The sequence below is a fragment of the Lepisma saccharinum genome, chromosome 6 (assembly GCF_977018435.1).
Source record: "Lepisma saccharinum chromosome 6, izLepSacc3.1, whole genome shotgun sequence".
Taxonomy (NCBI): domain Eukaryota; kingdom Metazoa; phylum Arthropoda; class Insecta; order Zygentoma; family Lepismatidae; genus Lepisma; species Lepisma saccharinum.
The window spans coordinates 70,336,665-70,361,194 of NC_139234.1; the positions used below are offsets into that span (position 1 = coordinate 70,336,665).

The 24,530-nt window shown below is 36.8% G+C and overlaps 1 protein-coding gene across 1 annotated transcript in view; it reads right to left on the reverse strand.

Annotated features, from left to right (window-relative positions):
* Nucleotides 1-413: 413 nt before the first annotated feature.
* The window catches only part of LOC145988861 (uncharacterized), a 39,325-nt gene continuing 15,208 nt past the window's right edge, over nt 414-24,530 (reverse strand). Inside the window, exons 3-5 of the mRNA XM_083124108.1 lie at nt 18,885-19,289; nt 8,639-8,704; nt 414-3,543 (exon numbers count right to left, since the gene is read on the reverse strand). Of these exons, the coding sequence (XP_082980234.1) occupies nt 2,781-3,543; nt 8,639-8,704; nt 18,885-19,289 (1,234 nt within the window). The 3' untranslated portion in view covers nt 414-2,780. The remainder of the gene's footprint in view (nt 3,544-8,638; nt 8,705-18,884; nt 19,290-24,530) is intronic.

Here is a 24,530-nt window from a genome sequence, read left to right on the forward strand (position 1 = left end):
AAAGCGACGATGCTATGCTACCACTGCACCATGAGGGAGGTTGGAAAATAAAGTATAGAAATTTAAGCATCTGGTTCAATGGTTCCGTAACAGTAGGCTTCTCAAAATGTCATAGTGGCAATGCTGTTTCCTTGTAATCAATGGTTCAAAACCCCATGGTGGCACATTGTGCATTGGTTTGGAATAAACTATACATCTATTCCCAATAAGCCTATCTGAACATAAAGTGAACATAAACAAAACTTAAACGCCAATGTTCTCCTGATTGTACACATTACATTTTTTTGTGTTATGGGGACAATGGATAAAACATCAAGAATGCACACACACAAACATAATAAGGGTGTTTGAAAAGTTTGGCAAAAGAAAATAAACACATTTCATTTTTTGGAAAAATCACTTTTATTTCTCAATCAAGGGCTATACACTTGTCCAGCAAGTTTCCAATTTTTTCATTCTGTTGGAAAAATAGGTTTTGTGATACTAAAAAAATAGTCATCCTCATTTGATGATTTTTTTTTCTTCCGCAGTGCCAAATTTTTAAGTTTGGTACCAGGAAGAAATCGCAAGGGGCAAATCCAGGCTTGGTCGAGGAATCAATTCAAAGCCAAACTCATGAAATTTTGTCACTGTGACTGATTTATGGCACGTTACATTGCCTTGGTGAAAGAGGACTTCTTTGTGCACCAATCTTGGCCATTAAGTTATCACTTCAGATGACTGCTAAACGTTAACTATACATTGCACCTGTCTGAAACCTTGTCATAGGTTATTTGAAGAATGGCACTTGCCAACAGTGATGCCATTTACTAAAATGTGGGGCAATCTCCTGGAAATTTTCATGATCCAAAGTGTACATATGCATGCATGATAGTAAACTCAAGTAAGCAACTAAACTAAATTACAATAACTGCTTTTAAGACATTTTATATATATAATCTAGGGAGCTGTTCTATCAAATTATCTAAACATTTTAAGCATAACTGGTCTTGCAGTGCCTGTGAAGCATTTATTAAATGAGTGGCACTTTGTGCAATGAATGTCATCACTGCTTTATCATTCTAGACTTGAGCCTGCTACTTCCTCTGTTAAAGTAGCTTCCCAGTTGTCATGATATTGTGTCACCACCGGAAGTCCAAGTTCTCACTAGAGATTCAGCCTAACCTGCACTGTCTTTCCTTTATCTCATGCTATGTCGAAACTCTATCTTGATGTCATGTATGTACATTTGACTTTTTTCAAAAAGAAATTATGGAAGCCTAGGTCATGTCCAAATTGGCAAGCACACTGTTACATTCATCCCTGTGCCAACGAAATTGTCCTAATCTAGATGCTACCTTGCAGTACAGTTGCCATTTTGACCACTAGGTGTCAGTTCGAATGCAATCCATGTCACTCTGGGGTGCAAGCACACAGTACAGAAGCAGAAGTCAGATACTAAACAATCATCACATTGCTTTCCATCGATTTACTATAATTGAAAATGTATCATGCGATTTCTTTTTTCACACTTTTTTATTTTCATTTCATTTTTGTTATTTAGCATCACTTTTCTGCCACTTTTGGCTTATTGAGGATGAGTGATATGAAAAACAACCGTCCAGAATGGGATTTGAACCTGGGGCCCCTGGCATCATAGCCATGCTGTGCTAAAACACTGCCATGGAGGACAGCTTTTACAATTTTTCTATATACAGTGTTATTGATAAAATGTTCATGTAGCACTGAATTTTAGATTGCCTATTCACTAAACATTGGCTCTAGAAAGGAAAAGTTGCAGTATGACTGTAGTGCATGGGGCTATACAGCAAGTTGGAGTGTGCACTTGTCCCACTTTCCACCTCTCCCCTCCCAACTCCACCTATGGTGCAGATTTGGAAGATAATGGTAGGGGAATTCTGCAGGTGGAATGGTGCTGTAGGTGAACAGCAGCTGCCGATTCAGACCTCTTCAGGAAAGGCACAATTTGTATGGAATTAACTGGCCATGTAAACTTTGTGAAAGCAATTTTCAATCAGCTTTTGGATACTCAGTCGCAGAATTTTGTTTGTTTCTACATGACAAGCAGACAAACTTTGTTAATGTTAGTCTGAAGTCCACTTTATGCTCAGATAGGCTAATGCAATTTCAATTGAGATCCAAACAACTGTGGAATATGTGTGTCTACCTAGCTGTTGTATGACCAGTAGAAATCTGTTCTAGCAAAGAGCAAAATGCACAGTGAATGTTAATGATTCATGGAGGACATATGAATCCAAGTTATTAGAATCTGAATCCTGGATCTAATATTTGAATCCAAAATCATACATTTGAATTTGGGATCAGACATCAGATTCTCAAATCCTGAAATTGATATCTAAAAATCTCAAATCCAAATGCAATATCTGAATTTTGAATCCTGGTTTAGATATCAATTTCCAGATCTTGAAAACAATATATACATCCAAATTTTGAATTCAGAAATCCAGAATCTTATATCCAAATCCAAATGAAATATCTGAATATGATGCAAGATTTGTTATCAAATCCTGGATCCAATATTCAAATCTCCATCATCCAAATCCACCATCATTTGCCATGCATTGCTAATTTGATTCACATTATGACTGGTGAAAAAACAATTTACACTCAAACTCCAGAACATTTTCCGAATTTGTGTTTCTTTAAGCTGACCGGTTGCATGCAGTAAATAAATGATTTGGAATTTCTTAAGACATCCATAGTCCACTTTATGCACATATAGGACAATAGGAACTGGTCTTTGGAGCAGAGCTCTGAAATTAACATGCTGCATTATGGACTACTACTGCTGGTAAATGGGCAGTCTTTGAGATGCATGACTCCATATGCTTCTTAAGGTTCCAACGCTGAGCAAATGTCTTTCCGCAGATGTCACACACAATATTGCGAATTCCCGCATGGAGTTTCAGGTGAGTCAACATGTTAGATTTCCTAGCGAATTTCCTGCCACAAACCTCGCAAACAAAAGGCTGTTCTCCCGTATGTGTAGTCATGTGGAGTTTCAGTGCATGTTTGCTTCCCAACTTGGCACCACACATCTCGCACTGCGTACTTGCCTTGTGCCCAGACATGTGACCATTAAATGTTGACAACTTCCTGAACATTCTGCCACATATTTTACATGATAGAATGGTTTCCGTATGTGATATTATGTGTGTCTGCAGTCTGGCTCTTAGAGAGAATCTCTTACCACACAAATCGCAAACAAATCGATCTTTATCTGCATGTTTCCTTCGATGTCTGGCCATGTAAAGATTGTTTATTCTCTTCCCACATTCCTTGCACTCGGAGCATCCAGGTAGTTTCCTCTTCTTCCTGTGTACATATGATACATGAGAAGTCCTCATCCTTTTTGTTACAAACTTCCTATCACAATATTTACACTTGTAATCCTCTCCTCCTCCAAAATGTATTCTCAAATGATCTTGCAAAACAGGTTTCTTGCCAAACTGTCTACCACATAAGTCACACGTAAATTTTGGTCTTTGTTCTTTCTGCACCACATACCATGATGATTTACCACTGCAAGAAAGAAAGAAAGTCTTTAGTACATGAAAGAAGTGAAAACTAACAAGGCTACAATTTCAATATGAAAGCAATGGAAAAGGAAGAACAACAAATACTGAATTTTAAAATAGAAAATAATGAAACAGTGTGTGAACACATGCTGCAGTCAATAAACAAGGTTCAATTTTTTACCTCTAGGTGGCAGAAGCTTTACGTTTTAATCATTTCCAGCCATTTGAAAGCAAAGTCACAACCCCAGTTAGTGCACAGCAAGGTGAGCTGTGGACAATAGTAATTTGGAGCAGTGTATGTGGTGTTTCGTTTGCCATTTGAAGCAAACATATAACTTGTGTACGGTTACATTTCAGCACAATACAGATTTTTTCATAACATGTTTTTACCTCTAAGCATCCACAGAATTAACCAGATTCTACGAAAACAGTCTTATGGTCCTCCACCCAGAGACAAGAGACAACAGTTTCTTCAATTCCATAATGCACACATTGCATCATATTAATACACTTACCACACTGGAGTGGTAATCATGGTGGTCCAATTAGTAGGTAGGGCATGCAATTACCACATTGGAGGCTAGTTCAATACCCAAGTAAGTGATTTCGGCAATTCTATCGGTGTATCTCAGGGCATTACCTAACCTTTTACAAATGGATTCATTATGAAAGTCACACACATTTAAAATGTCAAATTATTTTTAAGGTCATTGGCCATATCATAAATTGTAATCTTGTCTTCAAATGGCACCTGGACACCCTTATTTGATTTCTTCACACACTATTGTAGGTCTACTGTTATTATACGAGATGTCTTGCTCAGCAGTATAATCCAAGTAGTGTTGTTAGGTGCAACAAAATTTACACTCGACAGTACAATTTCAGGGAAAAATGATGATTTATATCTTTTTGTGTGTTTGTATTGGTGACAAAACACAGAATAGTATGGCAACAACTGCACAAATTCAAGTTATGACTTTGCAATAATTTCTTATCTGTTTTTCTACTTTGAAGTTGGCATTCTGAAGAAAACTAGAATTAAAGATAGTTTAAAATATGTCAATAGACGAAACTTCACAATATAGAAAACCAGTGTGAATATCTGCCTCAGTGTTCATGTTAGAAGCACTCAAACTTTTGCAAAATTTTCACATGTAAATTTTTCAGGTCCCTATCTATCTGCATTGAAAGGCATAATGTGATTCCAAACTTAGTAAATTTTTGTGTTTGAAATTTAATCAGGATCTCAAAGATGAGAGATTATCTTACATTGTTTTTTGCAGTTGTCAAGGAGCACGAAATGTCATGTGCTTTTTAACCTGAAAGCAGAGCGTATAGAAGAGAAAGTGTGTGCACTTCGGTTTCTTCCCGTAAGCCAAGTGAATAGAGCGGTGCCCCACCGAAACACTGGCAGCACCTTCGCTTGCGGCGAGCGTCTTCTGCTTGCAGTGCGGCCGCGCTTTATGTAGAGAGTTGTGTTTTGTTGTATCAGAATAACATTGTGTACTTTTATTAGACAACGTTATTACGTTATTCACTTTAGTGTCGTTAGATTTGTGATTGATCCGTTGTGACTAGTTTGTGTTGTGTTCAACGCATTATTATTGTGTTTGAGACAGCAGCGAGCGAAAACTACAAGATGCCTACGTGTTTCGTACCCGGCTGTAGATCAAGATATGACCGCTGTTCTTCAGGTAGTAGACATTTTTTTTAGGCCACTAAAGACAAAATGGGAGTGTGCCATCCCTAGAACAGATAAAAAAACTAAGTCATAATTGCTATGTGTGTGATATTCATTTTTCCTCTGACCGTTTAGTGAAAGTGCATTCGTTCATAGTGGATGGCGATACAGCAGAAATTCCACGACAAAGGTGGAAATTAAAACCAGAAGCTGTTCCTCATATATTTCCTAATCTGCCCAAATACCTCTCTAAGACAGTTAAGAAGCGAAAATCTCCCATGAAAAGGCAATCCTTTCGGACAGATGATAATAAAGTAAGTACTCGTCGCAATGTATATTAAGCTTATCAGTAGAGGATGATTTGCTTCACACTGCGGATGCTAGCAATACAATAGCATTGCTAAAGAAAAACTTAAGAATCAGAAACGCAATTAATTAGAACGCAGAATAAACTCAAGGTCGCACAGGCTAAAATAAATTTGCTTGAAAAAGGCGTTAAAGACAACAGTCACACAGTCGAAACAGTTCGCGTCTCTTAGCAAAAATCAAAAAATTGTAATTGATACAATCTTAAAGAAATGCCAACTGAAAAGTAAGACAGGAATGAGACACAGTTCTGAGTTTATACTGGAGTCTCTTCTTTAAAAAATTAAGTCCCCAAGGGGTATAGACACTGTTTGCATCACGATTTGCTACCTTTGCCTTCTGAAGATCACTTAGAAAAATTGGTGAAGGGTCTTATATGTCCTTATGCAATCAATTTACGTACCAGCAAAACTTGCTTTACTTTCTGGCGGAAACTGTGAATGCAGGACTGAATCTCCTCTGACGTCTTTTGTTAATCAAATGCGAACTCTGGCAAGAGCAACCGAAAATAAAAATCTTTCGGTGAAGAAGCAAGCTGAAAATGAAATAAGGGAAAAATTTCCATTGTTGAAGATGAAATTCAAATACCGAACTGAGAAAACAACATACCGAACTTAAATGAACAAAGTGTTGGTAAATAATACTTGGCGTATCATTTGGCAGGATACATAGTGCGGTATATTTCCAAAGTGACTGATTGTAAACTGTGTACAACTTTTCTGCACGGGGAACCAACTAATGTACCTGCCCCACTTACGCTAATCCAAGCCTATGGTTCGGACGACGGCTGTAATACCTTACCTATGTATCGAAAAGTGTTTATGATGTTCTGCTACGAGTGGAAGGAGTTATTGTAAAAAGAATTATCATGTGCTAATAGATTATGGGGTGATATATTTTTTGAGTGTTTGGACAATTTAAATATAATTGCTGTAAAAACTACGCACTTAGGATGCTGTGAAGATCATGTGCTGCGTACGCTATCTAAACTCGTATTTCACTATCTGAAATGTCTATTTTTCTTCCGCACCAAAGAGATAAGAAAGGAATTAAGTGCCTCGAAGACAGCAAAATCATCTCGGAAATTCTCCAAACTATCCAGCTGCTGAGCTCTTCTCCAAACGTAAGTAACATGCATTTTTGTTTCTTATGTAGTTAGTTATGTAAGCAACGCGCCGTCTCAAACGTCACCACTGCCATCTAGGCGGTGGACCACGGCAACTCGGGGAGTGCGCACACTATTTCTTCTATACGCTCTGCTGAAAGTATGTACATAAAAAATTAATAAAAAGCTATTTTGTTTGCATTAAGGTTCACAGGTGTGGAGACAGTGTTTTACACATTCACAATCTCGGCCATAGTTGAGGTGATGTGATCAGCACTATGCTCAGGTCACATGTAAATTCCAATGCCTTTCTGATGGCATAGTGGTAAAGTCGTCATACTATAGTCAAGGGGTTCTGAGTTAGATCCCCAGTCAGGGTGTCTACAATTTAGTAAAAACAAAATTCCTTGAATTTTCCAGACCAAGAATAAAAATTTTCCAGACTTAAGTCATTAGGACAATTCATATATTTAAGTATGCATGTAAGAAGGTCACAATATTTTAGCTAACATCAACACTTACAATCCCATGTAATTAAGTTTTTATATTATTCACTTCACTTGTAAAAATGGAAAGTGCTCCCCTGTGCTTCGCACCATGCCACAGCACCATGCTCCTGGTCACCTTAACCTCCCAGAGTTTCCTCCAGGTACCTCTTTATATGATGCTGAGTGTGACGGGAACCCTTGCACAGGTGGGAAAAAAATCCCAGGGATCAAAACTGGGTCTCTTTCATGGTAGTCAGATGCCCTAACGACTGAGATACCGCTATCACTTGTAAAAGTGATAACAAAAATTCTTTTCTATAAAAAATTATAACAAATATAGCATAAATAATATATAATTGTAGTAAATGGTAATAAAATCTGCATTAATTCTAATATCTACCAAACACAACCCAAAAAGTTGCAACAAGAAAGTGGTAAATTCCAATAGGCTTACTGTATTAGATTGACATGAAAATAGTTCAAAACATAACCTTCTTCTAAAGTATTTAATGTACAATTTATAATGTAACTACTCGTAATACTCAGTACAATCAAATTGAAGTACAGTTTGTTCATAAAACATTTAAACTTCCTTGCTTCTCCCGTTTTTCTTTGTACACTAACTGTTTCAAAAATGTTGATCTTTCCAGAACCACAATAAATTTCCCTTACTTTTCCAGGATTTCAGGTTTTCAAGACTGGTAGACACCCTGTCAGTGGAGGCACATCGTGGTTTGGATCCCACTTTAAACTATGTCAAATTCTTATTAGCCTTTCTGTGTGTAAAGTGGTAAAACAAAAACTTTGACATTGAAGTACCTTTCATGTACCAATTGATGTAAAGAGAAATGTTCCGAGGGAATTTCAGAAAAATTCCCACCTGAGAACACCCATCCCATGAATCAAAGCAGTCTCTCTTGCATGACAATCAGATTTCCTACTGAGTAGATTACCTTGGCTCTTTTCCTCAACTCACACTTACAGTGATTTCGACTTTGCTTTCAAAATGGCACTCCACAGTGCTTTTTCTTTGTAGCTGTTTTGTCTATGTACATAAGGTAAACAGATTGGTGGATTTGAACCTTTGTATATTTGAATTAAGGATCAGGATTTAGATAACAAATCCTGGATCTGAGCTTCAGACAATTAATTCTGGATTTGAGGTTTGAAGATATGGGTTTGAATGTCTATCCCAATGTAAACTATGTGTAGATTATATGACTAATCTATGAAACATTACTAACACACAATCTTCTACAATAATTGTTATTTTCACATTAAACCACAAAGTAACACATGCAATTAAAAAAAAATAGCTTTGTCCAACATGCAAGATGTTCAGCACAAACATTGTCCCACCAGAATGCACCACCAAAATGAACAACAGGAAATACTGAGCTACAAAAAGAGCAAACTTAAAAACATAAATCAAAACAAAAATACATTGTTAACCCATTACCTGCAGCGGATTAATATATATATACTCTCTAAAAATTGTCTTCTTTTTTTCCTTTTTGGAGAGCATCTACATAGAGAGAGAGAGAGTATTTAAAAATTAACAGTTGGGGCATTCCATGTGAAATCAACCATGAAGAGGCATTTTTTCAACCTCACATACTTTGATTCATTTGAAATTTAGCATACAGAAAGGGTCACCTGAGGTAGCAAAATATGCAACTTTGCAGATCCATATCTTTCAGATTTCCGAAATTACAATGTTGCAAACTGTGCGATTTTGACCATTTTTTCCAGCATCTTGTTAACTTTAAACTGCAATATTTTGGCAACCTATAGAAGTGATTTGGACAGCATTGGGAAGTTCTTGACATGTAATTTTTTGAAAAATTTAAAAGCTCCGTTTTTTGAGAAAATGGCTACCAAAGTTTTCTTTACACCACCTTCAATTGTTTTTTTTACGTTAGCATAGGCATGCTATATCTTGTGTGAAAGAGCCCTTCAAGAACTTTCAAATCACTTCTGTAGGTTGCCAAAATATTGCAATTTAAAGTTAACAAGATGGACAAAATATGGTCAAAATGGCAGTTTGCAACATTGTAATTTCTGAAATACAAAAGCTATGGATCTGCAAAGTTGCATATTTTCCTACCTCGGATGGTCCTTTCAGTATGCCAAATTTCAAATGAATCAAAAAATCTAAGGTTGAGGACCTTGTTGATTTGACATGGAATGATGACCCAGTTGTTGTATTGCAGCAAGTCATTTTTATAGACATCACTTTATCATGCATTTATTAGTCTTTGTGAGCAAAAAATCTATTGTTGATGCTTTTCCGGCTCCTGGAAAAACAATTATCTTTTTGTTATGAGTGTTTTCCTGCATTGTACACTTTGGGGCAGAGTCTATACATAGATTGCTTTCCAAGCTTCATTATGTGGCGGGTCTTTTTATACTTATTTTTTACATTATTTATGAAACGAATTTGCAGTTGCATCTAGATAGAGATGTTTTCTTTTTGGAAGCACTTGCCTTCAACGTTGCCGCAGGAAAGGGGTTAATTAATGTACAAACAAGTGTGACTGACACTATAATGTTTTGAGTTTCTTGCTGGTTTCCAAAATAAGAGGCTGAAAACATTGGCTCATTGCCTGATTGGCTGAGCTTATGAGCATTAACCATACAAGTCTGGTTATATCATGACTAGACCTTGGATTTTAGGTTTTTAACCTATTTTTTTTCCTTTACAGGTATGTAAGTAATAATAAGTTATGTCAGCGTTTCGTTAAAAAATGCAACACCTGATGAAGTTTTAGAGGGCCTAAAAAAATATTTTGCTTGTTAGAACCTATTGTAGGTTTGTGCACCTAAATCAAGCTTGTTTTAGGTTTTTATATAATTTTAAACGTTTTACAGGATTTTTATCTCACACAGAGGCATCTGCTTTGTTTGGTCACGAAAAAATTCAATGACGAATGTGTTTGAAATGTACTGTCTAGTCTCTGTACTTTTCAGAACCTAAAAATGCAAAGTCTCATCATCAAATCTGCAATAACATGCCAATATTATACTACCATGTGAAAATATTGATTCTGATAATGTGAATAAGTATTAGAAATCCAAGGTAACTTCTAAAGATGGCAGTATTGAAGTTCTCTCAATCAAGAAAATACAGCGTGTCCCAATTGAAATGTCCTATTTTTATTTTGCGATTATAAATTATTGTATATATATATATTTGTTTTTTTCTAGGTGCCATAAAGAAGGTGAAACGTACAAGTTTTGTTGGAAATTGTTTGATATTCCAAATCAATGCCAGATGGCAGCAGGCAGACTGAAATTGTGACCATCACAGAGAAAGCACAGGTCATTTGGTGGTACGCAGAACTTTGCGCGATTGTGGCAGTAGAATGACGATTCCATCAGATGTACCAGAAAGATCTTCCCAATGCGAAGAGGATTAGAGCATGGAAAGAGATATTTTTGAAGACTGGTTCAGTGACAAAAAAGCATGGAGGTGGCCGACAAAGTGTATCAGCAGACAATGTGCAGCACATTGTCAAAATATTTCAAAGTTCGTGTAAGTCCATTCGTAGCACCTCGCAGGAACTGGCATACCAAAAACAACTGTCCACAGAGTTGTGCGTAATCATCAAAGTTGTACGCGTACAAATTGCAATTGCTGCAAGCACTGAAACCCGACGATAAACCGAAGAGAGCAGCTTTTGCTGAAGACATGTTTGGAACACATCGAAAATGATCCCACCTTTCTGTCTTTCACTATGTTTTCCGATGAGGCCACGCTTCACGTGTCAGGACATGTCAATCATCATAATGTAAGAATCTGGGGGTCAGAACCGCCTCGTCAGGTAATTGAGTTCGAGACAGACAGCCCTAAAATTAATGTGTGGTGTGGACTCATGGAAGATGGTACAGTCATAGGACCCTTCTTCTTTGCTAAAGGTACTGTAAGGGGCATTACATACCTTGACACGTTGGAGCAGTTTGTGTTCCCACAAATTCAGCATAGGTATCCTCGTATATTTTTTCAACAAGATGGGGCACCTCCACACTGGCACACAGAAGTGAGGAAAAGACTGGATAATGAGTTTCCTGGTAGGTGGATCGGAAGAGGTGCACCAATTCCATGGCCACCCATATCACCTGACATAACCCCTCTGGACTTCTTATGGGGGTTAATCAAGGACAGGGTGTATGCGACAAAAGCAGCGAACATCCAGCAACTGTGTGAGCGCATTGAGAATGTCATTGCAACCGTCACACCTGAAATGCTTCAACGCACATGGGGAGAAATCTAAAATCGGTTGGATATCCTTCGTGTGACTGGTGGGGCACATGTAGAAGTGCTATAATTTTTCTATACAAACTTGATGAGTCACACAAGTATTTTTTTAGTTCATGTTGATATGTCTAATATTTTGGGAGAAATAGTGCAATGAAAATAGGACATTTCAAATGGGACATGCTATATTTACAAAAGTGAAGGATGAGGGTTAAGAAATAATCACTGACCTGCATAAAACAATCTGAAAGAATTAGAAAGGAAAACAAATTATTAATAAAATTTGAACCTTAGTCCAGAATTTAAATAATGTTTTTGTTTTCTGACATTAATTGCAAGGTTGATAGCTCACACTGTAGTTTTATTTATTTTGTGGAAGTTCAAGGTCAATAACAATGCCTTGATTACACCATGTTATATACACAAATATGTTTTTTAACTTTGAATATTCTGAATACAAAATGAATACAGGGTGAGTCAAAAGTCCTAGACCACCCCTTACAAAATGAAAGGGAGTGTAGATTGCACCAATTGGTCATGGTAGTAGTATGTTAAGCCTAGGAGGAAAATTTTTGATGCATGTCATGACAACGTCCACCATCTTGGATCCAACTTCATTTCTTTCAATGAGAAGGGGGGCATGTGGGGTATGGTTTTGGGGTAGAATTTCATCATAAATTCAGTGGTGAAGTCAGATTTATGAAAACTTTAATGATAAGGAAGTTATGGTCATATGAAAGTGATAATTACATATCATTTGCAGGTGATGAACCATGCCACTGACCAAGGCCGAATGAATCCAGATCATCAAGCTGGGGGAAGGGGGGGGGGGGAGAGAAGTGCCCATGCTGTAGCTTGTGATTTCAACGAACGGAACACAGTGTCCCAATTGCTGTCCAGGTTTGAAGAGAGCAGTACAGTCCAGGAAAGGCCACGATCTGGTAGACCCAGAACTGCCACTGACCAAGGAACAGCTACGGCAGTGCTAGCATCATTTGACAAGTCACAGCAGAGCAGTACATGTCAAATGTCTGTTCCATTTGCAGGGTGTTAAAGATGGTTAAGTGGCACCCGTACAAGCTGCAGCACCATCTCTCTGAGGACGACCCCCAGATAGGAGAATGCAGTTTTTGTGGAGAGATCCAAGCAATATGGTTGGTGCTGGGCAGGTTATGGTGTGGGCCAGGATCTGGGGGACAAGTATCATTGGCCCATTCTTCATTCATGACAATTTAAATGCAGAGGGCTACTTGCAGTTGTTACAAGGACACATTTTACCATCATTTGTGGCAGCTTCTCCTCATATTTTCAGCAGGATTGGGCACCACCTCATTATGGGTGACAGGTCACTATCTGAACATGCAGTTGGTTGATGGATTGGTCGACGTGGGCCAGTGAAATGGCCTTCCCGATCTCCAGATTAGCCCCACTCGATTTTTACCTGTGGGGCCATGTGAAGTCAATGGTGTATGCTGAAAAGATTCAGACTGTGGGTCACTTGGAGCAACGGATACTGGATGCCTGTGCACAAATCACACCCGAGATATTGCTCCGTGTCCACAAAGCATGGGAGAACCGTCTCAACATGTGCATAGCACAAGAAGGACAGGATATTGAACACATTGTGTAACTTTCATATGGCCATTAACTTCCTTATCATTAAAGTTTTCATAAATCTGACTTCACCACTGAATTCCTGGTGAAATTCTAGCTCAAAACCATACCCACATACCCCCCTTCCCATTTAAATACATGTAGTTGGATCCAAGATGGCAGACGTTGTCATGACATGCACCAAAATGTTTCGACCTAGGCTTAACATACTATTACCATGACCAATTGGTGCAATCTACACTCCCTTTCATTTTATAAGGGTGGCCAGGGACTTTTGACTCACTCTATACACACACTTGCATCATTTTGGACATAGTTTCTGTTGCATGCAATACATGTGTTTAGAAGTGAATTTGTAACTCTCGTAAAAGAAAAGTGCACCATGTGATTCTACACAAATTTTCAACCACTTCTCAAGAAGATCAATGTTTATTGGTTCAAAGGCTGAGTGCCTAAGTATGATGTGTAAATTGCAATTTTACAATTCATGCAAATGTAGCAAATATTACATAATTATCCCCTTAATGGACTTCTGAGATTAACACTGCAAAAATCACCCATAATACTGTAACACCTGTTTTTAATACTGAAATCCACTTGGGTTGGGGCCATTAAAATGTCTAATCACTAAAATTTTATGGCCCTATGGTCTGTACTACTGGAGATTCCTGATATAAACAATATTGAATCTGTTATATGTGGAATCACTTCTTTGCTAGCTGCATTTGTGATTCTATTGACCACAGCAAAAATATACTCCTTTATCACTATGTACGCGCCCAGCACTTGTTTATAATGAACTCCTGATACAGTTAATTTTAGTGCTGAGGAAATGCCCACACACTTACTGATTCTCACCAACACAGATACCAATACTTGAAAATTTTAATAAATAAATGTTCAAAATATTAATTAATATTAATATCCAAGTTTATCAATTTACCAGCATTTTGGTTTAAAATAGTCAAGGATTACACTGGAATATAATAAAATAAATGTAAAATTGTTTTTGCATAATTTCCAGGATAATTACACTCTGCAAAATACCCAACTCTGGAAAATCATCAATTGATATTGATGAATAAATTCCAACTGATATTGATGTATCAGCTCATTATTTTTTTTTACTTTCTGTACAAAGAAAAAAAGGATTCATGTTTAATTCCCTGTATAAAAATCAATAATCTCCACATAATTCCAAGAATTCACAGGTCAGTATGTCTTCCATTTTGATTTTTTTTTTGTGTCATAAAATATGACCAATGAATAGTTGAATTCAAACAAGTGTTCAGAACTCAACTATCTAAGAACCATGCTACATTAGAATGGATACATGGGCATCGCCAGAAATTTTTGCAGGGGTGGTCGGGCAAATGATAGTTGAATTCACGATTAAAATTACCACCTGAGCGCTAGTGTCACTTCCAATATGGCCACTCTATGTAGGATAAATCTTTGTTTACATTCAGCGGTAGTACGAAATAGCAGCGTGTTGTCATGGCTGGTATGGTAGAAACCTTTAAATTACGCAATATTTTTTAAATATTATGAATGCGATGTGAATTCCAGGAATTCTAACGAAGGTGAAGCTGTGCTGAGAATGAAGCATTTAATTATGATAGGCAAAAATAACACGGAAAACGCAGACGAAACTAATGTATACACACTGTTTCTTCAAAGCAAAGCTGTATCATCTGCACCTATGTTGTAACTGGGGTTCTTGGAAATTATTTGAAAATAAATCAATTGAAATTGACCTGTACTTGAAAAGCTGGGGCATAATATTCACAATTTCATGACCAAGCTATCCTCACTGAAAAAGGACATCGTACTGAATGAAACAGCAACATTAGCATGTCCATTTTCTTTTTCTGGTTACATTTGACAATAATTCATTCTAAACTATATTCATCTCTCTTAATCGACTTGCACCTGTTCCAAATTTCACCCATACATAATACATGGATACATTGGGTAAGATGCATGACTTTTTTTTTTAAAAAAAAAGGTTTATTTATAAAATATAATTTAAAACTTTACTTTCATGGTAATATATATTTATCTCTCGAAAAATAAAGTGAGCACACTCATGCAATCTTCGTAATTTCCTTGCCAAATTACAGTGTTATCCCCCATGCCAATCTTCATCAATTACAATTCCCCTGATTTATTTACAGATTTCATATTTTGACTCCACAGGGTGGAAACACATGACAATTTTTCATTTGTTCTGACCAATTTAGATCAAAAGAAACATGAACAGTAGACGTTTCTTTTTCACATATTCCCCATGCTTTAAATGATTTCAACACAACGTATCCTACATAGAGTAGTTCCTGAAAATCCCACCAGACGGCATATTGGTTAATTTTAATTGCGAATAGTAGAAAAATAATAAGTATTATTACCATGGTAATAAATGTTTTTATATAATAAAATAAATATTATAAAGTAACAACAAAAAATTTTATTCTAAATAATTTTCATTATTACATAAATGGGGAGACTCGATCAACCAAACGAGTGAATTCCAGCACAACTATTTTCCATTATTTCTTTTGCATTTTATGGAGTTAGTATCTGAATGCATTTTGATATTAGCTTTTGCACGTCTCTTTCAAGAAAGGCTTTAAATGTTAGGGGGATTTTTTTTGTCATAAAGTTTCTTGTGTGACCTCTCACCTACAACTGTAATTATTAGAATTTTGAAAACTGTGGAACCATTTGCTCTTTGGATGAAATGGTAGAATATAACCTTATTCCTGTATTTTTCACTCAATGTTTTCGATCCAATGCATTTTTACTTTGATTTTTCTGTTCGAATACTAACAAAATGAACTTTCTGTTCTTAACAATAAGAGTAACAAACTTTCGGCTTTCTTGAATCTTTAAATGAATGATGTCAATGTCCCGTTCGACCCCCCTCCGGACGTCAATGGATACAACATCACTGACATTAACAGGGCAATCAACAAGGCAGTGATATCTCAGCGGAAACCAACCCTGGACAACAGTGTGGTCCTTAGAAAGGTCGATTCTTCACCACCCAGACCAGCCGAACATGGGGATGTGGTCGCTTCACCACACAGACCCTCTGCTAGCAGCAACACAGGAGAAAGTCTCACTACAATAGTTTTACCCTTTATTGGGCACACCTCTGGGAAATTAAGTAGAATTCTCACAGGACACGGAGTAGACCATCCACAGACCACCACTCAAGACCAAGACTCTTCTCTGCTCAATCAAGGATAACCTGGAGCTAGAGATTCCAGGAGTATACTGTATTCCTTGCTAGTGTGGGACACCATACATAGGCCAAACCATTGAACAATGATGCAACGAACATCAGTGCAACATCAGATTATTCCAACCTGAAAAGTCAGGACTTGCAGAGCACAGCATCACAGAGGGACACAGAGTTTTATTTGCCGACATCAAAATAATAGCCAAATGTGCCAGTTACTGGGACCGATGAGTACAAGAAGCCATAGCCATATCACGGGAAAGCACCAATCTCAACACGAATGTGGGACTCCAACTCAACCACTCCTGGAATGCGCTCCTCCATAAAAACAAAGCTGCAGCCAATAAGAGCAACAGGATCCAAAATGAGCCAATACGACAAAATCCAAATTCCACACCATAATTGTCATATATTTAATCCTACACTGGTCTCCATTTCTATAGCAAAGTATGCGCTCGAAACATTGGAAGCCGAAATAGACTTAACCTGGCTGGTAACCCGAGAACACTTGTTCGAATCACGTTGCCAGGAAAGCAACAATTCCTATTTTCAAATGGTTGAATTGTTGCTTTACGTTCACTTTATTCACAGACAGGCTAATTGGGACTGGACCTACACATTAAAGTGGGATCCGAACCACTGTCTCTCCCACCAGGTATCAAACCGAGGACCCCTTGATTACAAGGTGACAACATTACCATTGTGCCATCAGGGAGGCTCTGATTACAATGATTAGATGAAATTGACGAAGGCATTTTCACAAAGAATGTGTCAGAACTTAACCTTGGAATTTTGTGGCAAGATCAAAATTCAGAACTCAGTAAATATACTCTGCCACCAAGATTTTATAAATGAATTTTATCTTCCCTTGCAAAATTAAAATTAAATCTCATGAAAAAATAATTTAAAAAATACTAGAAATGCAAATAATGTGTTGTTGTCTTGTAATTGTGTGACTATACACACAGTAAACTTTGATTTTATGTTTTTGAGAATACCAAGCTGAAAAAACATAAAATGCAGAAAATGTAAAATCTTTGGAAAACTCTGTAATATTTTGTTCAATGGAATCTATGAAGATCGAATGTAGAGTAATGCAGCAAAATGCAAAATCCAGGTACACAAATTCAGGCTTCCAGTGTATCATGTCTCAAAATAGCAGAACAATAAGGGAAAAATTACATAAATACTAGTACCTATAGTTCCAACACCCATTCAGAAAGCATCTTGGTTATAAACAGACTGATACAGATCCCCAAGAACATATTACGTACATACTACTATTTTAAAAATTAATATGTGTAAATGAAAACAGTCATTAGTAGGTACCACGGAATTAATATACAGGTTGATTAATGCAAAAAAAGAAGAAGAAGAATGAAAGTAATACATACCATTCATTATATATTGATGCTTTTTCTGAAGGGTTACAGCCAAACAGTGTTTCCAAATCTTGATCCAATCATATCGGTACATATATGAACTGAAACGTACGATTCTCGCATTTAACCTAATAACATTTGGAAATGACTAAATGTCAGAGCCGGATGTATTCCACACCTCCAAGAATTGCCTCGTGGCCAGAAATAGTTGTCTACGTGTACTCTACAGCCCTGTTGTGTCATATGGATACTTGATGAGCATCCAACTTCTTTGAGACTTTGTGATAGCTCAACCCTGATTTTCAAAGACTTCCTGTGAAGACCTGACCTGATGTGCAATGATGACACATCCTATGAAAGATGATGCAAGATAATCTGTCAACTAACCAGGATATATCGCAGGTATAAAAATCCTACCACAACTCCCAGTCAGTGTGCAAGCAGAGGGCTCGCAAGTGTGCTCACAGTGCCAGTCAGTGTGCTCGGAGAAGGCTGTCACCAGAGGAGCTCACCATGTCAACAGCCAGAGGACCACCAGGCACACTTCGCTGAACTTCTCCTCGTCTCATTAAGTATCCACTATCACTTCATTCCACACAGCTCCTCTCACTAACACTATAGGATGGGTAAATCTCCATTATATCAGGCACTATCCATGTAATAAACCTTGTTATTGCTACTTATGTACATTTCGAACAACTTTTAATTGTTACAATTTTCAAGCAACAGTGCGAATCGTTAAAAATATAGGCATTGGTATGGGAATCAGTTGAATGAAAGTGGTATCATCTCTGCCCTAAAATTTTGGTATTGATCTGCTTGGTGAGAACTGGAGAGTTACTGGAAAAGAGAACGTACCATCTGTTACACAATTCCAAATAAAAGCAACAAGAGAACTTCTGTGTTGGTCACACTTCACCCAACTAAAAGATAGCGGGCAGGTCACTATTCAAGGACTGCTGAAATTTTGGATTTAAATTTTCATTTTGCTAAATGTTTGCATTTTTTATTTGCAATTTTCTGATTTTTCAATGTTGACCATGAATGAATATTAGATAAAGTAACACTCACAAATGCACACCCTTGCCCAGCCCTCAATCGCAACCCAATCCTTCAGTGGCAAGTTTGTGAGTCTATCACTCAAATGTCCTAACACATATAATGGTTCACAATTGTTTCACGTGGACCTTAAAACAACAATACTTACTCATCTATGATCTGAGAAACTCCACTATTGGAGGAAGCTGCATTACTTGCTTCTTTAGATGATTTAGCCATGGCACCAGTTGAGGAGGACTCAAATGTAGGTGAAATCATTGGTAATTTCTCATTCTGAGTAGCTGATGATGTTTTGCAGGTAGTAAGAGCCACCTCAAGGAGAGACACTTTAGATGGCACAGTCTTCGAGAGAGATGAAGATTTAGAAGTCATTGCTGTATTTGAACGCAATGAAAACACTCGTTGGTGTTCTTTAGCCCTGTGAAGTTCCAACAGTGAAACTGAAGGAAATAATTTTGAACATTTGTCACACATGATACCAGCTTGCAAGCAATCTTCAAGTTTCATTTGTTTGTCAGGTTTCAGGTGATTACTTGATACTATCTGTTTAATGCTGAAAGAAATAAAGAAAAATAATCAAAATTCTTAACAGTTGATGAAAAAGTTTGGGTTATGAACCTCAACAGGGAAGCAAAAATTATAATAAACACAACAAAAACCAAGGTTTAAGACCACATCAGTAGTCATACAAATAGTCAATTTTAATTATCTTGTAACATGAGACTATTCAACATATTTATTGTTCTTTGTAACATGGAACATGGTTCTACATCATGTGGCTATCAATTTCCATCATAACATGCACTCAGTGCCGGATCTATAAACATCAAAACCCGGGGGCAGGGTGGGATTTCCTTAGCACTGCAAAGCAGAGAAGAAAATACCACCTACATGTTTTGAAAGAATTTGTTACTCATGTTAAGATGGATAACATCAAAGTGGCCACTCTAGGACCATGATAAAATTCAAGTATAATTCCTGGTTTTCAAGGTGAACTTTCCAAAAATTCAAGGGTACAAGAAGGTATTTTCTCTATTTCAACCTTATGTATTACCACCTCTCACCACACACACAAACGCAGAAATATATTAACAATATATTATATATATTTTAAATACTTAGTTTAAGATGCGGAGTTTAAATTTGCCATTTCATATATTCAAGACTCGTAACACATTTCCAAATACAAGTCACAAATGTTGCGGGATATACTAATCTATGAAAAATTGTTATTTGTAACAATAAATAATCTTTCATGTGTTACACAGATTATTCTGAAAAGGACACTAACAAAGTGTATGATAATTCTGTTTTATTTTCCATGCAGCTTTTCCTCCTTCATCGATAAATAAAAATGCAAAACTTGCAATACTTGCCTCAGGGAATTTTAACCCTAGAACACTACCGTGTTCCAATATTACAGTATAACTACAGCTACGTAAATTTTACGTACATGAAGAAATCTATTTTTAAAACAACCTCTACATCATGAAAACAAATTTCTATTCATTGTGAACATTATTTTGTTTATTTGTCCTTATATTGGAATTTTATTCTTCATTTTATAATGTATAAGCATGGTTTTATTAAACATAGAATATTTTAAGAGAAGGTCTTTCTTGACAAGCCCGTTCGTACATTAAGAATGAAGGCAAAAATTTCGAGCAATGAAAAGCAAACAATAATAATATTCATAACGCTGTAAATAAGGAACAAATGTAATTTTAAAGTCTTACAAGAAAATAGTGCATGTTTCTAAACTTTTGTTTTCAAAATCTAAGTATCCAAATCGAATTTACAAATGTCAAAATTAAGTGGAAGATACTTCTCGTTTTCCACAGCTACATAAAATTGACGTACAGTGCACAACATAACAAACAAAATCAAGACGATCAGCGCTTGCACCCTCCTTACACAGTGCTGCCGTATGTCTGACAGACAACTTGAGGCACTGCTAGGCAGAGGGGTGAGTGGGTGTGAGGTGGGAGGTAGGGGAGGGATTTGAGCGCAAAGCATACGTAAATTTTACGTACGGTAGTGCTCCACAAATTGGCTTCGCACAGGGGCAGTATGTAGTTGTCATCCTCCTTTTCTTGTAGTTGCAGAAACTGCAATACTTTCTGTTCCCTTGTGACGTGGCTACTACTGTACTTGTCTCTTCCTTCCCCAGTACCTTCAAAATTGACTTCCTTAACTCCTGTGCCAGTCCCGGATTTATTAGCCTTTGCTCCTGCCAGATCTTGGTCAAGATCTCATGGAGGTGAAGCATGAACTGAATTCGTGAGAATGGTCTCTTTTATGAGTTGCCCTGATTGTTGTAGAAGTTGTGAGTGTGAATAATGTATCCATTGATCGCTGTGATGTTGATCATATTATAGAAAAATGAGATGATATACAAAAATTCACGCAAATCTTACGTGAATACAAATGGCGTTATTACTACATGCACGTCAAAATTACGTGCAAGATTTTCCCTTTGTTACTATTGCTACGTATTATTGATGTACAGTCTCTCACATAACGCACAAACTAAAGACGTTCACTGCTTCCATACCACAGTGCTGCCACGCACCTGACAGAATGCCCGAGGAATACCATAGGTGGAGGGGTAGGTGGGTGCGATGTGGGAGGTAGGGGAAGGAATTGAGTGCCCGAGGAATACCATAGGTGGAGGGGTAGGTGGGTGCGATGTGGGAGGTAGGGGAAGGAATTGAGTGCCAAGCATACGTAAATTTTACGTACGGTAGTGTTCTAGGGTTAAACATGTATAAATTCAATGGGATTTGGATTAATAAAAATTACAATTTTTCAAGTCTACGGAAAAAAATTCACGCAGAATTCCCGGAGCCAATAATTCATGCATAATTCTTGAAATTCAAGGAATTCCCAGTGAGTAGCCACCCTGAACATGCAGTAATTTTCAGTTAATAACTTCTGTTAAATGCTCCATACTACAAACTAAATATTACCTTCTTTCTAACCACAAGTTTTTCTTCCCTAGCTCTGTGGTGTGGGACCATTAATTTCGATTGTACTGTAGGTACATATGAGTTAAGTGGCAAAACGGGTCTTACTATAAGTCCCATTACATTGTTTTCTTCTCATAAGCCATTATTGAGTGGAATAATATCACAGAATTACTATGCATATGAACAGTAGTATAACATACCCCATAATTACACTCATTATCAACTCACTGGACATTCGTATAAATGCTACACGTAACACTATTTCTATGTAAAGAATGCAAGTATTTCTTTGGTAAAATGAGAAAATTTACCACAGCAAGAATTAACAATAAAATATGTCTGTTTTTATGAGCAGGTACAACCTTGTTTAAATCCAAATATTTTACAAGTTATTCAAAGGACAGAACAGAGACAGGTATTGGTCCATCATTCCCTGAATTGTTGTCCCTTCAAGCAGCTCTCAAAAGTGACTTATCAAAAATTTTCATCTGGACATGATTTTGCAAAGTATCTTTAAGAAGTTCAATACAATGCTACCAATTCTTCAGACCTCCGTGTCAGAGTGGTTAGCACAATGTGCTACGACACCAAGAGTACTGGGATCAAATCTCCACTTGTGCATAAGTGTGAGTATTCGTTCATGAATTTCATCCTATGATCACTCATCTTCATTGTCGCAATTAGCCAAAAGTGGGAGAAAAGCGATGCTAAATAACAAAAACAAATCAAATCTTTCCGGAGGTGCACACACATACTGAAGAAACATAATAATAACAAGTACATGTGTTTTATATAGAGGGGGCCGTTAGAGATATTTTGCAGAAGTGTCCAAAGTTTGTAGATCCGGAGGGCCTGAACATGAATCTCAACTTCCAGTAGGTTAAAAAATAAATACCCTTAACATGTAAATTTTAATTAACCTGAAACTTTTACTGGGACGAATGTCCCTCCATTGCCTCTGCCAAATTATGATGCATGTTACCACTATTATTTTGAGTCTCACAGTGGCCCAAGTGAATGCAAAACCTGGCCAAAATCTGAAAATTAAAATTGCGAAAGTAGGTTTGGTACCCTTATAATTCTAGAGTAAAAGGTCCATTCTATGGAAAACTACCTGATGTTACACAATAAGTGTCGTCCTCAGATGGTTGGGAACCCGTAAGACTCGACTGGACCTTTAGCAGCCGAATGGGCGAATTTTTAAATAATTTCCTCTCCATTCGAAAAACTGCTATGATATTCCAAATTTTAAAAAATTACATACATTTAGAATTCCTTCTGGAGCATTGACGTCAAATTTCATGTAGTTTGCCTTCACTGTTGTCTAGATATTATCAAAAGTTTCGCGATTACATAAGTCTATTAAACTTTTGATAATATCTAGATAACAGTGAAAGAAAACTACATGAAAATTCACGTCTATGCTCTAGAAGGAATTCTTAGCGTATATAATTTTTCATATTTTGAAATATTCAAGAGGTGTTTTGAATGGAGAGTACCAAGGTGTTTCGAATGGAGAGAAAAAATTGAAAAAAATCGCCCACTCGGCTGCCAAAGGTCCAGTGGAACCTTAAAGTGTGGCTATGATGTAATCTTTGCTAGTTCGTTGCAGAAAGGACTTTTCAACGTAGTTAGTTTTGTGTCTTTATAAACATTTATTGGATGCCAATTGCAGTTTGAAACTTATTTCTTGTTAGTTATAAGCTTTAATTATAAGGAGATACTTTCGTCATCTGGTATAATGAAGTATTAAATTGTTAATGTGCCAGTCACCATGGTGGACTGGGCACCCTGTATGTTTGTACCCCTGGGTACAATGGTAATACTATCACCTTGTAATAAAGTTCCGACTTTGATCACTGGTGAAGGCAAACATACTGCACAGTAGGTCAGCAGAACGTATAAACTGGAACTGTTCTATATGGAGGGAGGTAGAAAGAAGGTAGGGATGATAAATCCCACATGAGGTCTTAACTTTTTCATGTTGCTTTCAAAGGTTTTCTAAATATTTGTTATAAATTTCCAGGCAATTCTTACTGAAATATAGTAAGGCATTGTACTGAAGTATATTTCACATTCTTGGAAAATAAAATAAATAAATCAACAGGGTATCTACCAAAATAACAAATCCAAAATTCTTGACTTTTCTTGACCTGTTTTCTTCCTTTTTCTTAACATTTATTTAACTGCCCCCTACTTAGGTATAGTTGGAAATTAAGAAAATAGATATTTTTATTCAATATAAACCCCTTCCACAAGGGCGGTTAAGATAAAAATTGAAGCTGTACTTAACAAGAGATTTACTATTAATGCATGTAAAAATTAATGCTTCAGCATTCGTCCTGGATGGGGAATGGCCACATTACTTTATTTAAAATTTTAGAAAACTTCACACATACAAGAATGCAATTCTTAAGAAACAAAGTCAACAAATCTTAACCACAACACAATACAATTTTAGATTTCCAAATATTCAATTTTATCAAATCTCAGTACATGTAACCATGTAAATTCACTATACTGTAAAAGTAATAGCAAAAATTTTTGACCACAAGCATAATTTCTCGACTTTCTTGACCTACAGGTCAATTTCTTAACATTCTTGACTGGTAAACACCCTGTTTAATCAATTAACCCAATGAAAAGTTCAATTACAGAAAAAATGTGAAATATGGTGGGTCCCTAATTCTAGTAGGAAAAAAATGATTTCATATTCCTATAATTTTTTAATTACGAGTTGTTCAATTTCTCTGACTTTTTCACATTTTCCAGGTCAGCGAAGCCCTGTATGAGTAAGTATTTATGTTCATTCCAGGCCTACTACA